At 47.4% G+C, this 23,730-nt stretch overlaps 1 protein-coding gene across 2 annotated transcripts in view; it reads left to right on the top strand.

Annotated features, from left to right (window-relative positions):
- Window positions 1-14,318, top strand: part of GDNF (glial cell derived neurotrophic factor) — a 19,450-nt gene extending 5,132 nt beyond the window's left edge. For both annotated transcript variants that reach the window (XM_024754655.1, XM_024754654.1), the window contains exon 2: window positions 13,789-14,318. In XM_024754655.1, coding sequence (XP_024610423.1) covers window positions 13,789-14,273 — 485 coding nt within the window. In that variant the 3' untranslated portion in view covers window positions 14,274-14,318. The remainder of the gene's footprint in view (window positions 1-13,788) is intronic.
- Window positions 14,319-23,730: the final 9,412 nt, after the last annotated feature.

Below are 23,730 nucleotides of genomic sequence, written 5' to 3'. Positions count from 1 at the left end.
GCTATGTCTACCAAGGCATGTATGTTAGCTGTGGTCATGGTAAGAATTCCTAGCAATGAAGTCATTGGGATTTGGAGATTATAGCAGGAAAGAATTTGGGGGAGAGGGGGGATTTGAGCTGGTACTTGAAAGATGGGTATTAGGAAAGGAAGGGAAAAGGAAAAGGGCACATTCCAGACAAAGGAGAAGCATAGGCAAATTTGTGATCACGATATGGGGAAGGGGCAGGTGGTGGATACAAGGAGGAGGCCAGACTAGTCGCCAAGTACTGAGAACAGGTGGCGGGAAGTAGTGTGAAATTCAGGATATCTCTGTAGGTGATACCCAGATTATGAGATACTGTAAAATCCAGGAAAAGAAGGTGCTTGCTCTGTTTCTGATGGCAGCAGGGTGCCGCTGGAGTGTCTCAAACAAGCAGGGGGCAGCAAGCAGGATCTCACTGCAAAGCCTTCTTGCTGCAAAACTTACTCAAGTCCCAAGCTTCATGAGTCTATAGCATAGGCATATTTTTCATTTTCAGTGTGCCCTTATTTTTAAAGTGTCTAGGCATAGGCACACTTGAATCAACCTGTTAATCCTCAAGTAAGTGAAGAGCTACAAATAAAAACTTAAGTTAGTATCATACAGATGAATGTATTTATGAAACAGAACAGGTGTGTTAGTTTCTACTTTATAACAAAATGAATCAGCTATACATCTACATACATCCCCATACCCCCTCCCTCTTGTGTCTGCCTCCCACCCTCCCTATCCCACCCCTCTAGGTGGTCACAAAGCACCGAGCTGATCTCCCTGTGCTATGCGGCTGCTTCCCACCAGCTATCTATTTTACGTTTGGTAGTGTATATATATATGTCCATGCCACTCTCTCACTTCGTCCCAGCTTACTCTTCACCCTAGCCGTGTCTATTACAGGATATTGAATATAGTTCCTGGTGCTATACAATAGGACCTTGTTGTTTATCCATCCTATATATAATAGTTTGCATCTGCTAATACCAAACTCCCAATCCATCCCTCCCTCTCCCCCCTTCCCCCTTGGTAACCACAAGTCTGTTCTCTATGTCTGTGAGTCTATTTCTGTTTCGTAGATAAGTTCACTTGTGTCATATTTTAGATTAGATTAGATCCCACCTATAAGTGATATCATACGGTATTTGTCTTTCTCTTTCTGACTTACTTCACTTCTTATGATAACCTCTAGGTCCATCCATGGTGCTGCAAATGCCATTATCTCATTCTTTTTTATGGCCGAGTAGTGTTCCATTTTATATATATATATGCCACATCTTCTTTATCCTTCCATTTGTTGATGACCATTTAGGTTGTTCCATGTCTTGCCTATTGTGAATAGTGCTGCTTTGAACATAGGGATGCATGTATCTTTTTGAATTATAGTTTCGTCCAGAAATATGCCCAGGAGGGGGACTGCTGGATCATATGGCAATTCAATTTTTAGTGTTTTGAGGAAATTCCATACTGTTTTCCACAATGGCTGCACCAGTTTACATTCCCACCAACAGTGTAGGAGGGTTCTGTTTTCTCCATACCCTCTCCAGCATTTTGTTATTTTAACAAATAGGTTTTGCATATTGTCCTAAAATCGAGTAGGTTTGAGCTATACTGGACAAGAGGAGATGTTATTTATCCCCGTTGTACAGATGAAGCAATGAGACCTAGAGTTTTGCTCAAGGTCACAAATCCAGTAAGTGGTGAAGCCAGCAAACCTCAAACTTCTAGTCCCAAAGCCAATAATGCTGGCTTAACACAGACTGCTCTCGTATTAGTAGATTAAGAAAACACAGACCTTGGCTTGCTAAAAATGTATTCACTAACTGAAACACGTATTTCTAGGAAAATCAATGAGCAAACTAATAGCAAGAAGCAAGGAATATTATATTTCCTTGAGGCCCTTTCTTTGATCCCTGTTTGGGCTGCAGTGGGCCTAGGCTCATATTATTACTGGATATTTCGAAGTCTAAATCAGGACATTTCTCTGCACGGTCCTATAATATCGATGCTTTTGGCAGTGAGAGAAGGCTCCCTAACTCTTCGGGACAAAGTGAGGTCTCCTAGAATGCTTGATAGGCTGATGGCATTTGGGAGGCTTTCGAGAAGGCACTTGCCCTCAGGTGGCTTCTGTTCCGCCCAGGGAAGGAAGCGTCCACTTGGGAAACCAAGGGTGACTGCACACGTGCCAGAGTGATGGCCTCTGTGGGAACAGGAGTGGGTTTGCACACACAGATCTTGGGTCACTATGGGGAATCAACTGCTTAGCTCAGTAGAGACAAAACCCACTTTTGTATGATTGTATAACTGAGCATGGTTTTTTAAAGTCTTCAAACTTTTTTGCTTGCAAACCTACAAAATTATGTTGAAAAACTATTGCACACTTCTAAAGTGATATCTGCAGTTTTATCACAAGTTTAAATAGTTGCACCAGATGTAATTTCCAGCCCATCTGGGAACTAGATATGTGCTTCAAATCCATTTTTGGCAAAACCCTGGAGCTGCAAATGTAACATTCAATTCGTGGAAAATTATCAAACAAATCAGCTCAAATAAGTTTAATTTTTGGTCAGAAAAGGTCCAACTTCATTTTCACTTCAAATGCACATGTTAGTATACATCCATGACAAGCACCACGCCTCTGGATCCTAATTATAAGATGAATAGATGGATGGGTGGATGGACAGACAGGCAAATACCATGCCTTGCCATGAGTGCCTGGACAGAACGAAATATGGAACCACCTACTTTGATATTTCTTGATTCATTCATATGGGACTTTTTAGTAAGTGTTCCTAGTACAATGAACACCCGTGTCCCCTTTTCACCAAGACTGACCTTTCATTAGCATTTTGCTTCATTTTTCTCCCTAAACCATTTGAGAATTACTTGCAAACATAACAGTCAGTAGTTCAGCATGAACCTTCTAGGAGCCAAGGACATTACCTTATATAACCACAATTCAGTTATCAGTCTCAGGAAATGTAACATTTACATAATACTGTTATCCAATAGGTAGTCCATATTCAGATGCCCCCAATTGTGACGATAACGTTCATCATAGTTTTTTCCCTTAACTGAGAGTCACAACTTGCCTTTGATTGTCATGTCTCTTTATTCTCCTTTAATCTAGAATTAGCTCCCAAGCCTTTTTTCCCACAACGTTTTGAGAAGTCCAGACTGTCTTGCCTGCTGTCCTGCAGACTGCCCTTCGGTTTGCATTTGTGTGATTGTTTCCACATGATTAGATTCAGGTACACATCTTTGGAATCCTAAGTTCATGATGATGTGTCCTCACATCACGAGTCACCGATACCAGTTTATCCCAAGGAGCCATGCACGCCTGAACTGTCCTTACAGGTGTCTATCCACCAGACAGTGCCTCGCGGTAAAATGAGTGAGACGGGCAGGAAGGCAGAGGGATGACTGTGAAAGGAGAACTGGCTGCAGGAGTATTCGTAGGTGGACCAGTCTTAGGACGCAGCGCATGTGGAATTTGAGGCTCTGGACATTGATTCTCTTAAAACTACCCGTAGGCTCTGTAGAAAGTCCTCATGTACCCCCAGAGGGATACATGCCACAGTTTGAAGACACCGATCTATGCCATGGTGGACACAAAATATCATTCATGGGCTGTGGAGTCAGCTGATGTTTGTGTGGTTAATTTGGGGGCATTTCTAGGAAGAGAGAAGAGGCAGCCCAGACTCCCAGGACAGGCCTGCACCTCCCATCCACAGACCACCATGCCGGGGCCTCCAGGCCTTCTCCTCCATGCGACATGCTGGACGAGCAGGGGGCCAGTGTCTGCGTCCCCTTTGTCCAGAGCCAGCAGACTTAGTCTTCACGCCACCGTCTTCAATGGAATGTCAGTGAAGAACGGGCACAGACGTGAAAACCGTAGGGACTTACTTTTGGTGCCATTTGTTAAGTACTTTCAGGCGCTGAACCAAAAATTTTCTTCCAGTGCGTGTAACTCTCCCCATTTTCAGGGGAGATCGGGGCTGCACAGGGTCAATCAGCTTAACCAGACTGGACCCAGGAAAGCCTGAGGGAACACTCACTCTTTCGACCACACCACATGACCACTTCCTGCCAGCCCACCACTCTCCTACGGAACTCTTCTGGCTACGTCAGCAAGGAGAAAAGTCAGGCGTGTAGGTTTTGTAAATGCAGCTGTTTTTGAATGGTATGTCTAGCTAATTACCTGAAGAGTCTTTGAGATTCCAGTAAATTCATCCACCAAGGGGTAGAAAGTCCCTCCTCACATCTGACCTCCATCAGGCAGGCTCAAATGATAAAGAATACTTTTCTTTCACCCCCTTTATTCTCCTTTCAGCTCCTTAATCCCTCCTCTTCTTGCCCAGGTCCCTCAGGCCCTTCGAGTTCCTTCTACCCACTGCTCAGGTGGGCCCACTGGGAAGGGCCCAGGGAAGTTGAATGCAGGACCCAGTGGAACCATGGGGCCTCTCAGGCTGCAGGCAGGGCTTTGTGGGAAGGAAGAAGCCAGGTTCTTTTGCTTTCCAGGTTCCTTTGGGGTTTCCCCTCAAAAACCACCTGCCTCTGAGAACATCTCAAGGGATTATTTTCCCCAAGGGGCGCTTTGTATGCGTCATTGTATTGGGTAACTTTCTCTCCCTCCCCTGTTAAGTGTTTTATAAGGGCAGTAGCAGGGCTCCTGGTGTGCGCTGGAGCGTGAGGTGTTTACAGCTGGCTGGGGTCTGCTTTTAGCTCGCACCAGGTGTTCATGGATTAGCTAACAAATGGACACCCTATTGAGTGTTTTCCTGACTTAAAAGCAGAAGAATGGACCTTTTCCCCTCAGGGGAGCCATTCTGTATTACCATAAAATTATTAACATCACTATAATAAAAGTATGGACCACATAGGTGGAAATCAGAGCAGGGCAATTAGAAGCTGAGTAACAAAATGAATGTAGTCCAGCTTTCCTGAGTGAGGTTTTTGGCTATTTGTATTTATAGAGTAATTTCCATTACAGTGGTGACAAGTTTTCTCAGTTAAATTGTAGGATAAGTAGTCAAGACATGGTATAGCTAATAAGTGTGTGCGATGTTGGTCAAAGTAGGTGGAGGTGGTAACTAAAATGGCATTCTGGTGGGCAAATGGCCTTTAAAAGTATACCCAAGGCTTCTTTTTCTGTATTTTGAACTGGTTGGTCTTTTCTTCTGTCTTGAGAGGATCCAGAAATGCTTTTTTAAAACAACAAAACACTGGTGTTTTTACAACGCAAATACTTTTCAAATAAACCCATGTCATGTTTTATTGCCGGCAAACCACTGGTCATGGAGAGAATGCCCTGGTAGCTCTGGCAGTGGTCACAGTGACTTAGTAAATTGCCTCAGCTGGTGATTGTTCATGGGAGAATAGATGCTATGGACCCCTCTTGAAGTTAACCCAAGTCCACTCTGACCAGGATGGTCTCTGTAATGCTAGATGAATCCCCTGTCCAAAATAGGAAAGTAAGGGTGGTCATCACATGACCGAGATGCCTCAGCATTCCAGTACTTAGGGACCCATGGGTGCCTTATTTTAATTAGTTCAAATAAGTGGCAAAGTCAACACTTTTAAATAGTACCAGGTGGCAGAACTTTGAAGTTTTCAGAGAACTGCAACGTGCTCCTGAACTAACACCACACGTTTCAGAGGTCGCTGAAGGTCAAATAAGAAACAAGCGTCAACAGCCCCCAACGCAAGCTGTGGGGCTCTTACAGTGCGTTTGGTAGCAGTTGCCGTGGATGATTCTAGCCTTAGAGTCCTAAGACCAAGCAGCAAGACCAGAAATGAATAAAACAGAGATTTTGAGAAAATGGCAATGTTGCCCTTTGGGTGAGGGAGACTGCAGGATTATAGCGTGTTGGTGTCTGTGTCCTCTCGGAGGTCACTGGCTCCTTCTCTACCTTTACAGATGGAGACTGGGGTGGAAGGATACCTCCCACTAGAACCTGGGTGCTTTGAGACACAAGTATAGGGCCCTTTCTACACATCTCTTCACCTCTCCTAAATAAGACACAGGAAGATGACTTGATGAGTTGAGAGGCACTTGGTTATTTCAGGTGTAACCAAGACATTGAACCAAGAGGCAAACGGAAAAGGTTGAGAACTGCTAGAACCTGAAATACCTCTCATGGGGTCTCCTGGGGCCCCTGATGCTGGCGGTTAGCAGAATGCTGCGGGGGCGTCAGTAGAGGCAGTCCTCTCCCCGACGGGGGTGACACCAAGACTTAGACTGTTCACATCTTAGGGCATTAGCACTGGGGGAAGGCCCCGGAGAGGGGCTAGCCGACCTCAGAAGGGTTCAGTGACTAGTCCAAGGTCACAGGCTGGGCAGGGACTGACCCCGGACTGGAATCCCAGGCTCTGTCCTCTCCAGCTCTGCAGTGAGACTTTATCACTTGGTGCCAGCCCGAGTTTGAGGAGCTTCCGGAGACGGGGCCTCTCTGTCTGAATCTGCCACCGCCCGTGGCTGCCGGTTTTCCGGTTTTAACTGGGAAATTGCCAGTTCTGCCTTAGGGTGATACGCCAGACCCAGGATGTGGGAGAGCTGCCCCCGAACGGCGTGCTTTTCCCTTTCTGGAGACGATTCACTGTATTCTGTGGTCCACGGCAGCCTAACTTTAGAATCTACTCAGTGTGCCTCAGTTCACGCCGAACTTTCCGGTAGAAAGTGTATTTCTCACTTCCTGTTCTGAATGTGGTACATGCGTGCAGGTGAGATCAGCACATCTTCCAGAGTAAGTTACCACACACCCGAGACTAGGCAGGCTGCACCGTAGAGGAATTTTTACTTAAAAACAGATCGGCAGCTTGGAGCCCTAGAACAAGTCTGAGCTTTGAAACCAAAACCAGCTGAGTCTACATGTATGAGCCACGTGGCCTTGAGCAGATAGATATTTACTTTCTCTGAGCCTCAGTTTCCTGATCTGTAAAGTACAGATAAATAGGCGACCCCGACTTTGGCCTTGCAGGGATGTTGTCAGGGTTAAAATTCATGCTGGGTGGCATCCATCCCACCTTTACACTGGGCATACTAAGTGCATCAAGGAAGCTGTCATTTCAAATAGAGGGTGATGCATATTCTTTGTAACGTGGGGAATTTTAAAGGTAAGACTCCATCACGTAGTTCTCATAATACTGCAATGTTAGTGAAAGAAAATCATGTTCGTACGTTATTGAAAAGGAAAAACAGCATCCTAAAGAATGACATTAGTTGGGAATTTTCTTGAGAGGTTACATAAATCTTAGGCTGATCTTTTCATGTAAACATGCACTTGTATATGTGTATATACACATATATGTTTGTATATATGTGTGTGTGTGTATACACACACAACTTCTCTTTTTTATCTATTTGGTCTACAGAGCAATTTGTACTTTACCTGGGGTACAGGTAGGCAACGAATATCAGATTAAATGTCCTCCCCCCTGGGGGGGTGGGTTCCACGTGCCTCCTTTTGCAGACAGCCTTTCAGGAAAGGCTCTGCAGGCACAGCATCTCTGGCCTCACACCCAGGGTCTAGCCCACCTCAGAACTGGGCACCACCTGGAGTGAGGGCACCCAGGCACTGATTGACGATGTGCCTCTCGCCTGTGTGGCCTTGACCTAGGCAGTAGGTCACCCCTGTGGACCTCAGCGTATTAACCCTTGCCCTTCCAGTACACAGAAGCTGGATGCTTTTCGCTGGAGTACAGAGGTGGGTCCTCCCCAGAGCGAGAAACACCTGGGCCTTCTCTCCAGAGCCTCTGCATCCTTGAGGCTAGTTCTGGCTCCTGTAGGAGAGGCCCACTGTGCGTGCTAGGGTCCAGCCCTCTCCTTGCTGGGGCCCACCCCATTCCAGGTAAGGGGTCACCTCCTCACTGCTTTCTACACAAACTTGGGCTGCCTCCCTCATGGGCCCACAGGTCAAAGACAGGCTGAAAACTGGCTTAGACACCCAGCCAGGCTGGGTGAGGAGGGGGACAACCCAATACGAGTATAAAATGACCCTTTGATTAAAATACAATTAACCTGAAATATATATATATATAATTAACCTGTACTCTTTTGAAGAGAAATCTGACATTTAAAAGAATATTTTGTCCGCTAAATGCCAGCTTAGCCAAGATAATGTTTTGAATTATGTGCTTCTTGGTTCAGCTATTACAAGGGGTACTCCGAGGTCTCACCATTTTTGCTATAAAAACTCAATTAACTCTACCAGAGAGTCAATATCCCAGGCCTTTGTTCCTGAGGTAATGTTACTGTTTTCCCATAATCGAGGGGGGCAAAGTCTCTGCAGTGAATGGTTTGGTTTGTTCCCAGAGTCTGGCCCTGTACAAGGTTTCATTTGTTTAAATAACATTGTTTATACAAAGGACACATCAAAGTTAAAATATTTTAAATAGAATAATGCCCAAATATTTAGTTGCACCCTGAAGGATGACTTAAATGCATTTGAGCGTTTTGATTTTTCGAAAACTTTAGCTTCTAGATGTCCACGTTTTCCCAGATCTAGCCTCCAAGTGGGTCTGGGAAATGGGCAAGTGTTTGACTTACTTTTTAAAAACGATGCTCCTCTTTTGTGCTTTGCAAGTATTTTACTATCAAAGTTCATACTAACGAGGGCCATTTGTGTAGCTGACGTGCTGCCAAGCCCTTTATAGGATAAAGAAAGTGATATGCCATTAAGTCTTAATTTGGGGAACTAATCCAAACCCAGCCCCTTTGCTGTCCCTGGCTCAGTGAATTCCAGGAACATGGAGGCAGCTGGGGGCTTCTTGGTCCCCCGGGGAGTTTACTTGCCTGAGCCAAGTGTTAGGCCTCTGTAGAGACCCTAAAGATTGGCTCAGTGGGGGCATGGCTCACAATGCCCCCGCCAAATGCCTAGTGTTGATAACTTGAGGTCTCTTTAGAAATGAACTCAGTCAGCAGCAAAAGGCCTGGGATTAGGAATTCAGTTGGAAGAGACAGGCCAATTTGCTCTATGGTTTGGAAAATATAATGTTGCCCTTTTCTAGTTTCCAAAATTCATCTCCATGTAAAACTTTCAGCATAAATATTTACTTTTTCCTCTATTGTTCAAGAAGGAGAAGAAAGGGGGCAGGGTGGAATCCCTTCAGTTCAATAAGAATCACCTATGTCCTGAACCTGAGGCTTAAATAAACATTTCCACCTTAACGACAATGTATGAGGGAGATGTCCCATCAAAAGCAGTCCTCATTACCTACACTCTTTCTTTTTCTTTTTCTTTTTGGCTGCATTCGGTCTTCGTTGCTGCGCGGGGACTTTCTCTAGTACGCGAGCAGGGGCTACTCTTCGTTGCGGTGCGTGGGCTTCTCATTGTGGTGCCTTCTCTTTGTTGCAGAGCACGGGCTCTAGGCGCATGGGCTTCAGGTGTTGTAGCATGCAGGCTCAGTAGTTGTGGAGCATGGGCTTAGTTGCTCCGTGGCATGTGGGATCTTCCCGGACCAGGGCTCAAACCCGTGTCCCCTGCATTGGCAGGTGGATTCTTAACCACTGCGCCACCAGGGAAGCCCCTACGCTATTTGGTTTAACACATCAAACACAGATTGACTGCTTCCCAGGGGACTGGAAGCCTTTTAATTCAGGCTTAATGATCCATTCACCACCTCACCCAAAAGCATAAGTGGCTGGTGCATTCACACTGCTACACGCATCACCCCAAAAAGGCCAAGCAGAAATTAAAATAAAGAAAAAGGAACTAAACGTTCTCATAACAAAGGACAAGTATGTCCCAAACATTATTGAGGACTGCTGATACTAAAAATTTATTTGCTAGTTATCTGAAATTCAAATTTAACTAGGTATTCTGTATTTTATCTGGCAAGCAAAGCCAGTGGACAGAGTCATGTGGTCAAAATGTCTTAAAAAGGAGGGACAACATTTTTCCAGAACTTTGAAAGTGTCAGGCAATAAGTAAGAACATTATAAATGCTGATTCAAATCATCATTATAACCCTAGTAATATAAAATTATGTAATTTATCATGTTATATAAACTAATGAGTCTCTAAACCAGTGTAAGTTGAACTTTTGTAAGTCAAATGTTTTCCCATTCGTTTATGTTAAAATTTTAGTAATATTTCATCCTCATTTCTGATTAATCCTCAGTTGATTCTCAATCAGTTTTAACTTCCATGTTCCCAGGTTCTTAAGTTAATGATCTATTCAGGAGTTCTTGAAAAGAGCCAGGGACCCCATCATGTGGATCCTTTTGTAAAACAGTCTCTTTAGAAATTTGAAGACTTTTTTTTCTGTACTTTGACTAATCACCCCTAAGATACCAGGTTTAGAAGTTCAGACTTCTATTCAAGCATGGGTTTTTGAAACTGAGCACACCTAATTTCCTCTTTTATAGCTTATTATTGAAAAAAAGTCACAAATAGCATAAGCAACTCATTTTTCGAAATAAGTAGTTCATGTCTTTTTTTTTTTACATCTTTATTGGAGTATAATTGCTTTACAATGGTGTGCTAGTTCTCCCTCCCACCCTCCCTCTCCCACCCTCCCTCTCCCACCCCTCTAGGTGGTCACAAAGCACCGAGCTGATCTCCCTGTGCTATGCGCCTGCATCCCACTAGCTATCTATTTTACATTTGGTAGTGTATATATGTCCATGCCACTCTCTCACTTTGTCCCATCTTACCCTTCCCCATCCCTGTGTCCTCAAGTCCATTCTCTACGTCTGCGTCTTTATTCCTGTCCTGCCCCTAGGCTCTTCAGAACCATCTTTTTTTTTTTAGATTCCATATATATGTGTTAGCCTATGGTAATTGTTTTTCTCTTTCTGACTTACTTCCCTCTGTATGACAGACTCTAGGTCCATCCACCTCACTACAAATAACTCAATTTCGTTTCCTTTTATGGCTGAGTAATATTCCATTGTATATATGTGCCATATCTTTATCGATTCAACATTTTTTTTTAAGAACAGAGAAGGAAAGGAAGGGAGAGAGGGAGGGAGGAAGGATGGAAACTTCCTAAGGAAGTCCAGTAGAAGCGGTTCAGAGGAAACGACAAATTCAGATTCCAATACTCTCCCACTCTTCCAGTCCTTCTTGAGAACACGTTACTCCCCTGGAGCCAGAACCTTTCTGAATCCTCAGGATGAAGTGGGCTTTGAGAGCTGACACTTTAAAGCTGCCGGAAGCTGGCAAGGGAGTGAGCTTGGTTATTCACTGCGTATTCGCTCGCAGGAGGGAGATGACCGTGCTGCTCATCGCACTGTGGCTGCCCGCCTGACGGAGGCTGTTTATTTTGGAGCCTTTCGTTTCATCATGGTGCGGTTCTCAGCTGAAGCCCAAGTGTCCCCTGGATAAATTAAGGACTCTCTCTTTCTCCCCTCATAAAGTGACCTAACTCTTTCAGAAATCATTGTGGGCCTCCAGGGACCAGACCCTATTGTAGGCACCTGGGCTCCACTGGTGAGCAAGCCACGCAAAGGTCCCTGCCTCGTGGAAGTGACATTCGCTCAGAGAAGACAGACAACAAGTAGTCAACATAAGGAAAGTTAGACAGTGTGTTGGAAGGTAGTGAGTATTATGCTGGGGAGGGAAGAGGGCAGGAGGGTCTGGCTTTGGGCTCGGGAGGGATTGCATTTGAAACAGGGAGGTCAAGGTGGGGCTTGGTGGTGGTGACATTTGAGCAAAGACTCAAAGGGGATGTGGGCGTGAGCCACTGGGTACTCTGCAGGAATGGTGTTTCAGGCAGAGAGGGAACAGCCGGCGCAAAGGCCCTGCATCCCTGTTTGTGTTCTGATCTGTGTGGTTCTCAACCACGATGATCTTGCCCCCAGGGGACATTTGGCAATATCTGAAGACACTTCAGTTCATCACTGTTGGGATGGGGCTGGGGGACACTACTGGCATCTCCTGGGTAGAGGCCAGGGATGCAACTACACGTCCTTAAATGCTCCCACAACAAAGAATGTTCCAGCCCAAAATGTCAGTAGTGCTGAGGTTGAGAAACCTTGTGTTTGAGGAACAGTGAGAAGGCCAGAGAAGCTGGAGGGGGAGGCAGTAAGGAAGAAGGAAGTTGCATACGAGGTCAGTGGTAACAGAGGCTGGGACGGAGTGGGTGGCCAGGTCAGGGAGAGCCCTGGGCCAGTGTCGACTTTGGCTTTTATGCCAAGGGAAATGGGGAGCCATTGGAGGGCTTGGAGCAGAGGAGGGACATGAGCTGCATTAACAGTTTTAAGAGTGTTGCTCTTAAAACTGCAACAGACTGAAGGAGGGTAAGGCTGGAATGCAGGGGCTCGGGGGCAAGAGGCGATGGAGCACAGACCAGTGGAAGCAGCTTTGAGAATTCTGTGCACAGGACCATCCAGTGCCAAATTTTAGATTTTAGTTTTAGGGCAACAAGGTGATCTGGAAATTCCACACCATCCCCACTCTTGCTACCCCACAGATAGCTAGTGGGATGCAGGCGCATAGCACAGGGAGATCAGCTCGGTGCTTTGTGTCCACCTAGAGGGGTGGGATAGGGAGGGTGGGAGGGAGACGCAAGAGGGAGGAGATATGGGGATATATGTATATGTATAGCTGATTTGCTTTGTTGTAGAGCAGAAGCTGACACACCATTGTGGAGCAATGGTACTCCAATAAAGATGTTAAAAAAGAAAGAAAGAAAGAAAGAAAATACATTAACTTTAAATACTCAAAAAAAAAAAAGAAATATAAGGTTAAATAAAATATATGAAAAAAATTTTTTTAACTGTCATCTTGGGCTTCCCTGGTGGCGCAGTGGTTGAGAGTCTGCCTGCCGATGCAGGGGACATGGGTTCATGACCCGGTCCAGGAAGATCCCACATGCCGCGGAGCAGCTGGGCCCGTGAGCCATGGCCGCTGAGCCTGTGCGTCCAGAGCCTGTGCTCCGCAACGGGAGAGGCCACAACAGTGAGAGGCCCGCGTACTGCAAAAAAAAAAAAAAAAAAAAAAATGTCATCTTACAGTATGACCATATATTTTTAAAGTCATGCTAATCCAAAGAAGTGGTAAATTAGTCTCTGTGTTAGTGAAAAGTAGGCTTAATGTTTTTAAAGGAAGCTCTAAAATACAGTTGAGCTCAAGAGCTTTTCATGTGATCTGTCAGAATGGTTCTCGTCCCACTCAGCTGAGCAGAGGTGCTAAGTCGGGGTGGATTTCAGGAAAAAGCACTCCTCGGTATTCCAGGTGAAAGCAGCAGTGTCTTCCAAGCCCAATCCAAGGTTAATCCTTTTTTCACCCTCTAAGACAGGGTTTCTCAACGTATGCTCCATGGACCACCCCCATCAGAATTTCTCCAGGGCTCGTTAGAAGTACGGATTTCTCGGCCCCTCCCCACGCTTCCCTTAAGGGTCGGCTAGGACTCTGCATTTCCGTGAGCATCCCAGCATAGTCCCATCCACACTCACATTTGAGAACCTGTAGGTTACGTTATCAGAACAAGAAGAAGGGGCCTCCATCACCATCTGCACCCTCCATACAGACGCGTTACAAAATGGCAGATGTTATTCAAATGGCAATTCCCCTTCTAAGGATCTGTCTTCAGCAAGGAAGTGTGTCACGCCCCGTGTGGATGAACTTCCTTCCGCGGAGTCTTGGAGGGTACCTTTCGGCCTGTGTCCTCAGGCTCGGGGAGGACGGGGGCGGACAGCGGTCCCTGAGCTGGTAGTCTCACCCTGAGGCCGAGCTTGGCCGCCTTTAGGATACACCGGGGTCTTGGAGCCTCCTCGAAGCGGTCGTTGCTGTTGTCTCACGTGACCGTTTCTGTTTTCTTGTTGCACAGCAAATATGCCAGAGGATTATCCTGATCAGTTTGATGATGTCATGGATTATATACAAGCCACCATTAGAAGACTGAAACGCTCACCCGATAAACAAATGGCCGTGCTTCCTCGCAGAGAGCGGCACCGGCAGGCTGCAGCCGCCAGCCCGGAGAGTTCCCGAGGGAAAGGCCGGCGGGGCCAGAGGAGCCGAAATCGGGGGTGCGTCTTAACTGCCGTGCATCTGAATGTCACTGACTTGGGTTTGGGCTACGAAACCAAGGAGGAACTCATTTTCAGATACTGCAGCGGCTCCTGCGATGCAGCCGAGACAATGTATGACAAAATATTAAAAAACTTGTCCAAAAATAGAAGGCTGGTGAGTGACAAAGTCGGGCAGGCGTGTTGCAGACCCCTCGCCTTCGATGACGACCTGTCCTTTTTAGACGATAACCTGGTTTACCATATTCTGAGAAAGCATTCCGCCAAACGCTGTGGATGTATCTGACTCCCGCTCCAGAGACCGCTGTGTATTGCATTCCTGCCACAAAGTGCAAAGAAGGGACCAAGGTTCCCAGAAAATGTTTGCCCGGAGTGGAAGATAAGGACCAAGGAGTCGAGGAGGAGGCAGGCAGCCGTTGTGGGAGCCTGGCAGAGGGAGATCCAGCGACAGAAAACTGGGCGGGAGAGAGAGGAAACAGCTGTCTGCATTCTCCCAGATGGCGGCCAGCGTCACCAGAAGCTCAGGGCTGGTGTCCCTGCTTGGGTGTTGCCATCGTTTCATCCGATACAGTCCACCGTCGCCGGTCACGGGTACAGTTGCGGATGCACTTGAAACCAAACCAGCATATCTCCTGTGGTTTGTTTTCACATGTCTGGAGACACCAGGGCAATGGTCCTCCTGGTGTCATTCCCTGTCATTATGTTTTACTGCTGAAAGCAAGAAAGGTTTATTTTTCTGTCACTCAGTGGAGACATACACCGGCAAGGAGGAGAAAAAAAAGCAAAGACACACACGAGAGGTAGTAACCTTTGCTTTTGAAGGTTCAGGCCTGAGGTTTACTCCAGCCAGCGTTTTGGGGAACAGTGGGTGATTGATTTCAAACATGGTGTGTGAGGTGGGAAGAGGTTGGCTAGGAACCAGAAAGGCTGTCCTCATGACTAAAACCAAACCTGAAGGTATTTCCTTTCTGTCCTTGGAAACAGGAAACCAGTTGTGGTTTTCGGCAGCATTCTTGCAGGAGAGCGTTCGGGGAAGGCCCCCAGCTGCACCGGGGCAGGGAGGCCGCCGGGCTCTCGGTTTACAGAGAGACAGATGTTACATACACCCCAGCTCCGTTATGCGTGGTCACCAGTGACCAGAGAAGCTACTCGATGCAATGCATCTGTTTCAGATACAGAAGTATAGAGAAAATATTTATTGAGATTTAAGTTATTGTTATTTATTACCGTTCACTAATGAATTTCTCTTTTTTCCCTTATTTATTAAAGTTTCTTTTCAAAGGTGCCAAAGTATATGTGCTCGCAAAATGCAAAAGAAGGTGACAAAGGAAATTTGAATTGGGAACAAGGGTCCATGCTTTTCAAAGTATTAAAAAGTTTTTCGCTAGGCAAAAAATCACTTACTTTACCTTTTTTAAGAAGAGCTCTCGTGTGATTCCCCCAGATCTCAGCGTCTTACCTGTTGTTTTCATATTTTAGAGAAGAAACGTGTCAGAAGGAACATTTCTGACCGGCTCCCTTTTCGGGAGCAGGACACAGAGACCGGGGCACTCGGCTTCGTTTCTTCACGGTTCTGTCTCCCAGCAGACAGGCTGTGTGCTCCATTCCCTGTTGTATTTAAGCTCTCACTCCCGTCCACGTGTTTCTGTCTATCACATGCATAACCATATATGTCAAAGGTTAAAGTCCCCTTAGCAGGTAGTCCTGGATTCAGTGCAGACCTCGAAGTAACAGTCCTGTCAGGTAGCCAGGGTTCTGCCCTGATTGTGGAGACTCTTCCTCTATCCTTCCATCCACCACCTTCCTGAGAAACAAGCTCGGCCCCAGTGCAGCCAAGGAGTGCCCCAGGCTTTCCAGAAGTGGGGTCAGCCAGTTGCCAAAAGAGCCACCAGTTGCTACCCCTCCCTCGGAAGAAGGTGCCCCGGAAGGGTGGACACGCAAGACAGGCCTGGGCCAGCCTCAGCACACACGCCCTGCCACCTGGATGCTGAAAGCCCTTGACGGGGTGGAGGTGGAGGGTGAGAACAACCCTCTCCTAAGCGCCCCAGATCATGGATTTGTCTGGCAGCTGACCCGTGCTCAATGCACTGAGCCCTGCTGTAGAGCTTGTTACACATCTCATAAAAGGGATTTTTATCGGAGAGCTCATCCATCACTACCGTAGTGGCTATTAGCCCCAAACTGTGACAGATTGAGCCGTTAAATAGCCTACTGGCCTCCCTCAAATAATCATGTTAATTTTACAAAGTAACCAAGAAGCAGCAGTTACCAGATATCCCTTCCCCCGCCCCGCCCCAAAAGACCCGAGCTGTCCATCGTTCTGCACCCTCTGTCCTTTCTGTTCCCCTTTCACGACTCGGAAATAGAGGAGAAGGGCCTCCCTTTTGTCCTTTCTTGGGGCCCAAGCCGGGACCTTGCTGAGGAGCGGCCTGCTCAAAACAGGGACAGACCCAGCCGACCAGTCATTCACGAAGCACAGTTTGATGCAGCCCCGGGATCCTCTGTCCGATTCAGAGAGTCCTGGCTGACCTGGTGGCTGGTGTCCCCAGGGGTCAGCCCCAGCCCCAGCTCCCTGTGGAGAGTCTCTGCCCACAGGGGCAGTGGGATTCAACGGGTGCTGACAGCTTGTTCCCAGCATCACCTACACACCATAAGCAGGTTTTAACTGAAGCAAATCGCTCCACCAAATCCACAAAAGGGTAAAGTTTGTGATTTTTCTCTATCATTGTGATTACCATCTGATCCAGTAAGGAGTGCACTTCTTTGGAAGTTTTGACTTCTCTGATCTGTCTCGGTCGTTTGTGTTATACAACCAAAGTTCTCTACAGACTTTATTTTTGTACAATATTATTTTGTAACTTTTTACAAATAAAAACTCATTTCTATTGCTCTCTGTACTTCTGTGCTTCCTCACCGGCCCGGACCATGACTGGCCCAGGCTGGAAGGCTGTGCTCTTCACTACCACTCAGCCCACTGGTTGGTCAGTGGCCTTGTCCATCAACTCTCCACAACCAATCACCACCCAACTGGGGAAGAACTTGCAAAGCTGTTCTTCATTTATTCACTCAACAAATACTTGGGGCGAGCGACACTGTGCCAGGCACTGTCCAAGGCACCAAGGATCCAACATTGGCCAAAGAAACAAACAAAACTCTGCTCAACCCTGTGGAGTTGATATTTTATTTGCGGGGGAGACAGAATATTCAAAAAAGTAAAAATATGTAGGGATTCAGGTGTCGATAAATGAGTCGCCATTTGTAAAGAATACAAACAGGATATCATAATAGTAAATAGCAGGGGCCTGCTCTAACTAGAGGTGACATTGAGGCGGGACTTACGAAATAGATAGGATTGTCCTGGCAAAACCCTGCGGCAGGCAAGCGCTTGGACGGCACCACCGCTTTGCACAACCCTGGGAGACGCCGTTCACGTGGGTTCTCTGCAGCAAAGTAGCAGAATCCCTGGAATTGTGCAAATGGTGGCCTTGGGCTTAGTTGTTGCTGGCAAGAAAAACACACTGAAGGGAGGAAATGCCACGGCCCTGGACTGCGGGGAGAGAGCACGCTTCCTCCTCAGATGACACACACCCCGTGCTGTGTCACAGGCAGCATTGTGACTATTAAAAGGTGGCCTTGTACAGTGTTTCAAACCCAAAATGAAACTCTGACGCTCTTAAGACTCTTCTAAGTGGCCACCAGCCTAGGCTTTCCAGCCGACCACAGTCAGGGAGGTACAGGAAATGCCCTCCCCTTCCGGACACTCACCATCCCCCAGGTAGAGTGGCTGGTACCCACTGTGGGCACTTGGAGTCCTGCTGCCAGGGCAGTGCTGAGGCCAGTTCACCTTCTCTAAGCCAGATTCTGGTCCAAAGCTCGGAGAGGAATGCGAACTCTTGCTTACCTCCACTCCTTTTACCGTCTCTCCAAAGTGTGTTCCCAGGGTGATGAACCAGGTGAGATGCTCGTAAAAAATGGGGTAGCTCTATGATCAAACAAGTTTAGAAAACACTGAGTTAAACAACGTCTTTTTGAAGTTAGAGAAGTGTGGAACTTATCAGAGCCTTTATTAAACTAATGAACCTTGTGACCGTCCAGGAGGGGCAGAGCGTGCAGACTTCCCCAGATGGATGGGACCATGAAACTGCCCATGATTTTGTTTTCTTTCTCATAACACCTGTTGCCCGTCCCTTGAAACTACCTTGGGCCATGTTGCCTGCTCCTGTAAGCACCGGGATGAGTAGAGCGGGGGACTAGAGATTAATAAGAGTCAGAAACTACTGGGCAGCTCCCCACGTGCGCACACACACACACACACACACGCACACGCACACGCACGTTATGGACATTTGGGCATTGTGGGTTTCTTGTTCAGCATGATTAACAAGTGGTCAACTTTGGAAATTTCATTCAACCAAGAAAGGGAGAGTTGAAAGCTGGGAAATTCTTAGCAGCAATAAGAAAAGGAACTCTCGCCGTGCTTACCGCAAATGCTCATGCAGTTCAATTTGTTAGGAACCACCAGTGCTTTGGCTGGTCCATAGTTTTGCGGGGGCGGGTGCCCCCTCACAGTGGTCCTCAGAGGAATGTTTCTCTCTTTGGGCGTCTGACTCTGAGTCCTTGCTACTGAGGGTGGCGTGAGAGCACGGGACCAGGAGCCCGGACACCAGGCTCTGACGGTCTTGTGGGGCTGTACCCACCGTCATCTTGGGCTGGTTTTCTCCTGTGTGTCAGATGCCAAAGTAACAGTTTAAAAGAACTTTTAAAAGAATCCACTCCCAAAGTTAAGATGGAAAATAAGAATTCCCTGAACCTAAGTCTCAAAAACAGAAAGCCCCTCCCCTTCACACACAGACACCCTCTTGGGCCACAGCTGATTTGCTACCTGACCCCAGCATCACGGGGAGGAGGGAGCCTGAGCCCTCGCACCCTCTACCTTCTCGGAGCACGGTGGCAGGGAGGGACCATAAGTGCCCACCACGGGCCTCGGGCTTTTTTCCATCAGGTTGTGAAGTGTCTGAGCCCCAACTGTCTTCCTGGGACACATCTTTGTTAAAGGGGTGTTACTGCAATCCCACACAGTAGTTAACTTGACTCTTATCTCCCCACACAACTTCCTGAATGAAATCAAAACCAGATCCTGCCAAGTCATCACTGAAAATAAATAGAGAGTTAGGGAAATAAGAGGAAAGCACCCACTTACTCATGTGTGACAACTAATACACTGCCACGTCCCGGCCCCATGGCAGGTGAGGATAATGGTGATGGGAGTGCAGACGGGGTGGAGGATGTGCAGTGACGGGTGCGTGGAAAGTGCCAGAACGCCTCCACAAGCAGCAGGTGGGAAGAAAGCCTGGGAAAAAAAAAAAAAAGAGTCAGGGAAAATTACAGAGTAGGCTTCCCGGATAATTTGAATTTCAGATAAACATGCATAATTTCTCAGTATAATTATGTCTCATGCAATATTTGGGGCATGTGCTATTTGGGACTTAACCCTACTAAAATGATTACTCATTGTTTATCTGAAGTTCAGCGGGGCATCCTGTATTTTAATTTGCTAAATCTGGCAAAAGAAAGCGACGTTCAAGCTGGGACTGGCATGTGAGCAGGAATCTGTCAGGTAGACGGTGCAAAGGGCGTGGGCGGGTTGAGGGACAGGCATTCCAGGTGGAAGAGAAGTGTGACGCAAAAGGATGGAAGGGCAGTGCGTTACGCAAAAGGATGGAAGGGCAGTGCGTTTTCAGGGTGTAGCAGGCAGGGTGGTGGGCTCGGAGCTTACTTCCTCATCACACAGGGCACAGCAGACACCGTGCCTAGGGGCCACGAAATGTTTCGTGATCCAAAAACTGTTAAGCTTTTAGTATTTTTAAAATCTGAAGAAAAAGTGAATGTAACAATAACGAATATGGAACACCAAAGCAGCCTGGGTTATATTCGCCTTTATAAACCAGTGCACTCATTGGTAATTGTTAACATTTTTTATGGAGAAGGGGCCCACAAAGGCAAAAGGGCCTCCGACCCACAAAAGTCGTCACTCAGCCCTGGCTGGGCTGCCAACAACAACCTGTCCAGGTTCTCTACCTGCAAGTTTTTTCTAGTTTTCCCTTTCTTGTTCAATCATTAAAGCCGACCTTGAACTAAAAAAAAAAACAAAAAAAACCCAACTTCTTCTCACCTTTCAGGTTAGATTGTCTTCTTAAGATATTTACTTCCTGTTTAGGAAAACATAAACCTAAGGATAGCCATGAACAGTCCCAGACTCATTCGCTCTTCTTGAAAAAGGACATGCATCAGGTGACCTGGATCAGATGTAGTTGAGGACATGATGACGGAGGGAAGAACAGGCAGACAGAAGGATGGATGGAGAGAATGGCAGAGAGAAGACTTCAGGCCCCAGGAGGTCAGAGAACCAGCAGAGGTGGGCATGACACACAAGATGAGGTTTTCAAACATGTAGAATAGATTCTTTTAACTTGGGAAATTCTTTCAAGTGGGACATGTAGGGGATTTTAACACACTTCCTGTACGTGCCTGGGCCTCATTCATCCAATTAATTATTGAGTATCTATCTCCGACCAGAGGAGGATATAAGGATATAAAGAAAGCCCTTGAGGGGCTCCCAGATTAGAGGGACAGAAATAAGAGTATTAAAATACAATGTGATAAGGGCAGTGATGAAGAGTCGCAGTGTGTTATGGGAGCTTGGAGGGACAATAAACCCAGCTGAAGCTGTGGGGTGAGGAAAGGTATCAGGGATGGCTTCTTGGAGGTGGTCTGCCTGACAGACTATTAAAGGAGAGAAGGAATTTCCCAGACTAGAGTTAAAAGGTGAAAGATTTATACAATCTGAAGAGAAACCAGAGTATAGGAATTTCCCCGACTGGAGTTGAGGACATTTCGGGCAGCAGGGACTCGAGGGCTAAGCCATCAAGACTAGAGGCAGCCTGGTTTGTTGGTAGCTGGAGAAGGTGGAGATGGGGCAAGGCCAGAGCTTTGGAGAGCAGGACGGGTGAGCGTCATTGGGCAAGGGAGGGAAGGGAGCAGAGAGGCTGGGGGTGGTGAGAAGTGTGGGCTCCAACTCTGCATCCACCCTGGAGACAGGATCACTTATAATCTTTGCACCTGACCTCTCCCTTTCAGACCCTCTGTCCCCCACCCCCAGGCCCCTCTGGAGTCCCATCCTCTCAAAACCTTGCCCACACTGCTTTCCTTCTCCCACAGAAAGCCTCTCCTGGGGATGTCTACTTTCCCCAGGGGACTCCATAGGACTGAAAAGGCTCCCAGACTAGCATTTCCCAAACTGTCTAGGTGAACACTAGGGAAGCATCCATGGAGGCAAGAGCTCCTTGATTTTAAAAATTGGGGAAACACTGCATAGTCTGATTCCATCTCAGGAAGAAACAGTACACGTTACCTATCAAACAAGGCCCTGAGAAGACCTGCAGAGGAAAAACACGTTTAATGTTGTTTAACTCAGCATCTCACAATCTTATTGGACCAAGGAGCATCTGTTGACATCTAATGTAAGCGTTTTGCTGGACACAACTTGGGAAATGCTATTTTAGAACCAAAGGAATGGACCTCTAATGGAAGAACTGCAGACACTGGTAGGAAGTTAATTCTGGCCAAGGGGATCTTTCCACCCCACCACTGGTATACAGGCACCCTTGGCCTGGAGGACCTGAGAAATAACCGTCACATTTTCTTACATGCATTACTGGTCCAGTGAGCAGCCAAATTCAGCCGTGATCTCGTTTGTCCCAGAGCTTGAACAGAAGTAACCAACCGTCCTCCCCTGTCCTCACTCTCCACCCAGCTGGCCAACCCTGCCATAGTTCACAACTGCTGAGCTGGAAGACACTCCAAGGGGTTCTAATCCATGCTACACACACAGAAAAATCAGCTCTCGCGGTCTTCATTTGTGTTGTTCACCAGATAAAGACAGATCCCTTTCATTCCTGGCTACGTGGTGAGATTACACAGCTGGGTTCTCTTGTGCTTGACGGAGGCCAGTGACCGACCAGAGAGCATAAGCAGAAGTGACGTGGGCTTCTCCTGAGCCAACATTTAATTGCCATTGTGAGACTCAAGAATCTCTTTCTTGGGCTTCCCTGGTGGCGCAGTGGTTGAGAATCTGCCTGCCAGTGCAGGGGACACGGGTTCAAGCCCTGGTCTGGGAAGATCCCACATGCCGCGGAGCAACTAGGCCCGAGAGCCACAACTACTGAGCCTGCGTGTCTGGAGCTTGTGCTCCGCAACAAGAGAGGCCCGCGCACTACGATGAAGAGTGGCCCCCACTCGCCTCAACTAGAGAAAGCCCTCACACAGAAACGAAGAGCCAACACAGCCAAAATAAATCAATAAATTATTTTTTTAAAAAAAGAATCTCTTTCTTTTTCTATAGTATGGCCACCAGAAACGTTCAAGAAGGTGGCTGCTCAGTCAACTTGGAGTGACTCTGATGAACAAGGCCACTCCGCCAACCTGCAGCAGACATGGCCTGGTGAATGAGAAGTAGTCCTGTGTTATCTGAGCCACAGAACTGTGGAGGTTATTTCTTACTGCAGCATGCCTTAGCCTATCCTGACAGATACAAGCTTCTGTTGTGATGAGGTACACTATGGGCCACGAAGAGAAAGAGAGCAGTCAGCAGAGGCAGGCAGAGGAGCGGGTGGGAAGGCTCAAAGGGAAGGGGGAGTGGTAGGAAATACACCTGGAGGGATAAGCAAGGGTCAGATCACGTAGAGTCCCTGGGGCCATCATAGGGATTTAGGATTTTCTTCTGACTCAGGCAGAAAGCCATCAGGAGGTTTTAAGAAGAGAGGCGACAGGATCTGGCTTGTGATGATAAGGGACTGTTCTAGCTGCTTCGTTGAGTTACAGACCATGGAAGCGAGGAGGCCAGCCAGGCCGAGGCAGGAGTCCACACGAGTGATGATGGTGACTTGGACCATCATCCCCCATCGCTTGGGGGTTAGTGATGGCGGTGCAGATGGGGCTCGCTCAATACTGGGCGGCAAGGAGGCCGGGAGAGCAAGAGGAGTGAAGGTGCAAACAGGATGGCACCGAGTCTGAGGCCAAAGCAGCAGCCTCGCTAAGAAGGCCGAGCTGTGCACGGCTCATGTGGGGGAGGGTCGCAGTCTCATGATGGACCTTTTCCGCTCGGAAAGTCACCACATAAGAAGAGGGACGCTGGTCCTGACATCCTAACTCCGGGTGAGGCAGGAGCCAGGGCCGGGGCAGGGTTCCGAGGGCGCCTGCCAGGCCCCAAGGTCTGGAATGCCATTAAACATGTGCATGCCGGGCCGGCTGGCTCGCGTTCAGGAGGAATCTGCCACTGCTCCCTCTGACAATGTTTAGCATGAAATAAAAAGTTTGGTTTTCAAATGATGCGACGAGGAAGATTCTTGAGCAAATACAGCCAAAGCCTCTCGGCAGAATGCTCTCAGAGGCTGGGATTCCACCCACCTCCAGCCTTCTTTTTCTGTCTGGTCCTTCCCAGCCGTGCTCTGAGGTGGAGCCGGCGGTTGCACTGGCCCCGCCCTGGTCCCCTGCCCCTCCAGCTCTGCTCGCTGTTGCCAAGTTCATCTTCCTTACCTCACTTCTCTACTCAAGATCCAGCCCTACCTTCCTGCTGCCACTCAGACCCCTCAGACTGCCAATCACAGCCTCCTCAACTTGTTTCCAGCAAATCTTTTCTCTAGTTTTTTTTTTTGTCCCCCGAATCCTCCTTTTTAGCCTAACCT

This window comes from Neophocaena asiaeorientalis, unplaced genomic scaffold (genome assembly GCF_003031525.2).
Source record: "Neophocaena asiaeorientalis asiaeorientalis breed wild unplaced genomic scaffold, Neophocaena_asiaeorientalis_V1.1 scaffold229, whole genome shotgun sequence".
Classification (NCBI taxonomy): domain Eukaryota; kingdom Metazoa; phylum Chordata; class Mammalia; order Artiodactyla; family Phocoenidae; genus Neophocaena; species Neophocaena asiaeorientalis.
This window is presented reverse-complemented; position numbering and strand designations above follow the sequence as displayed.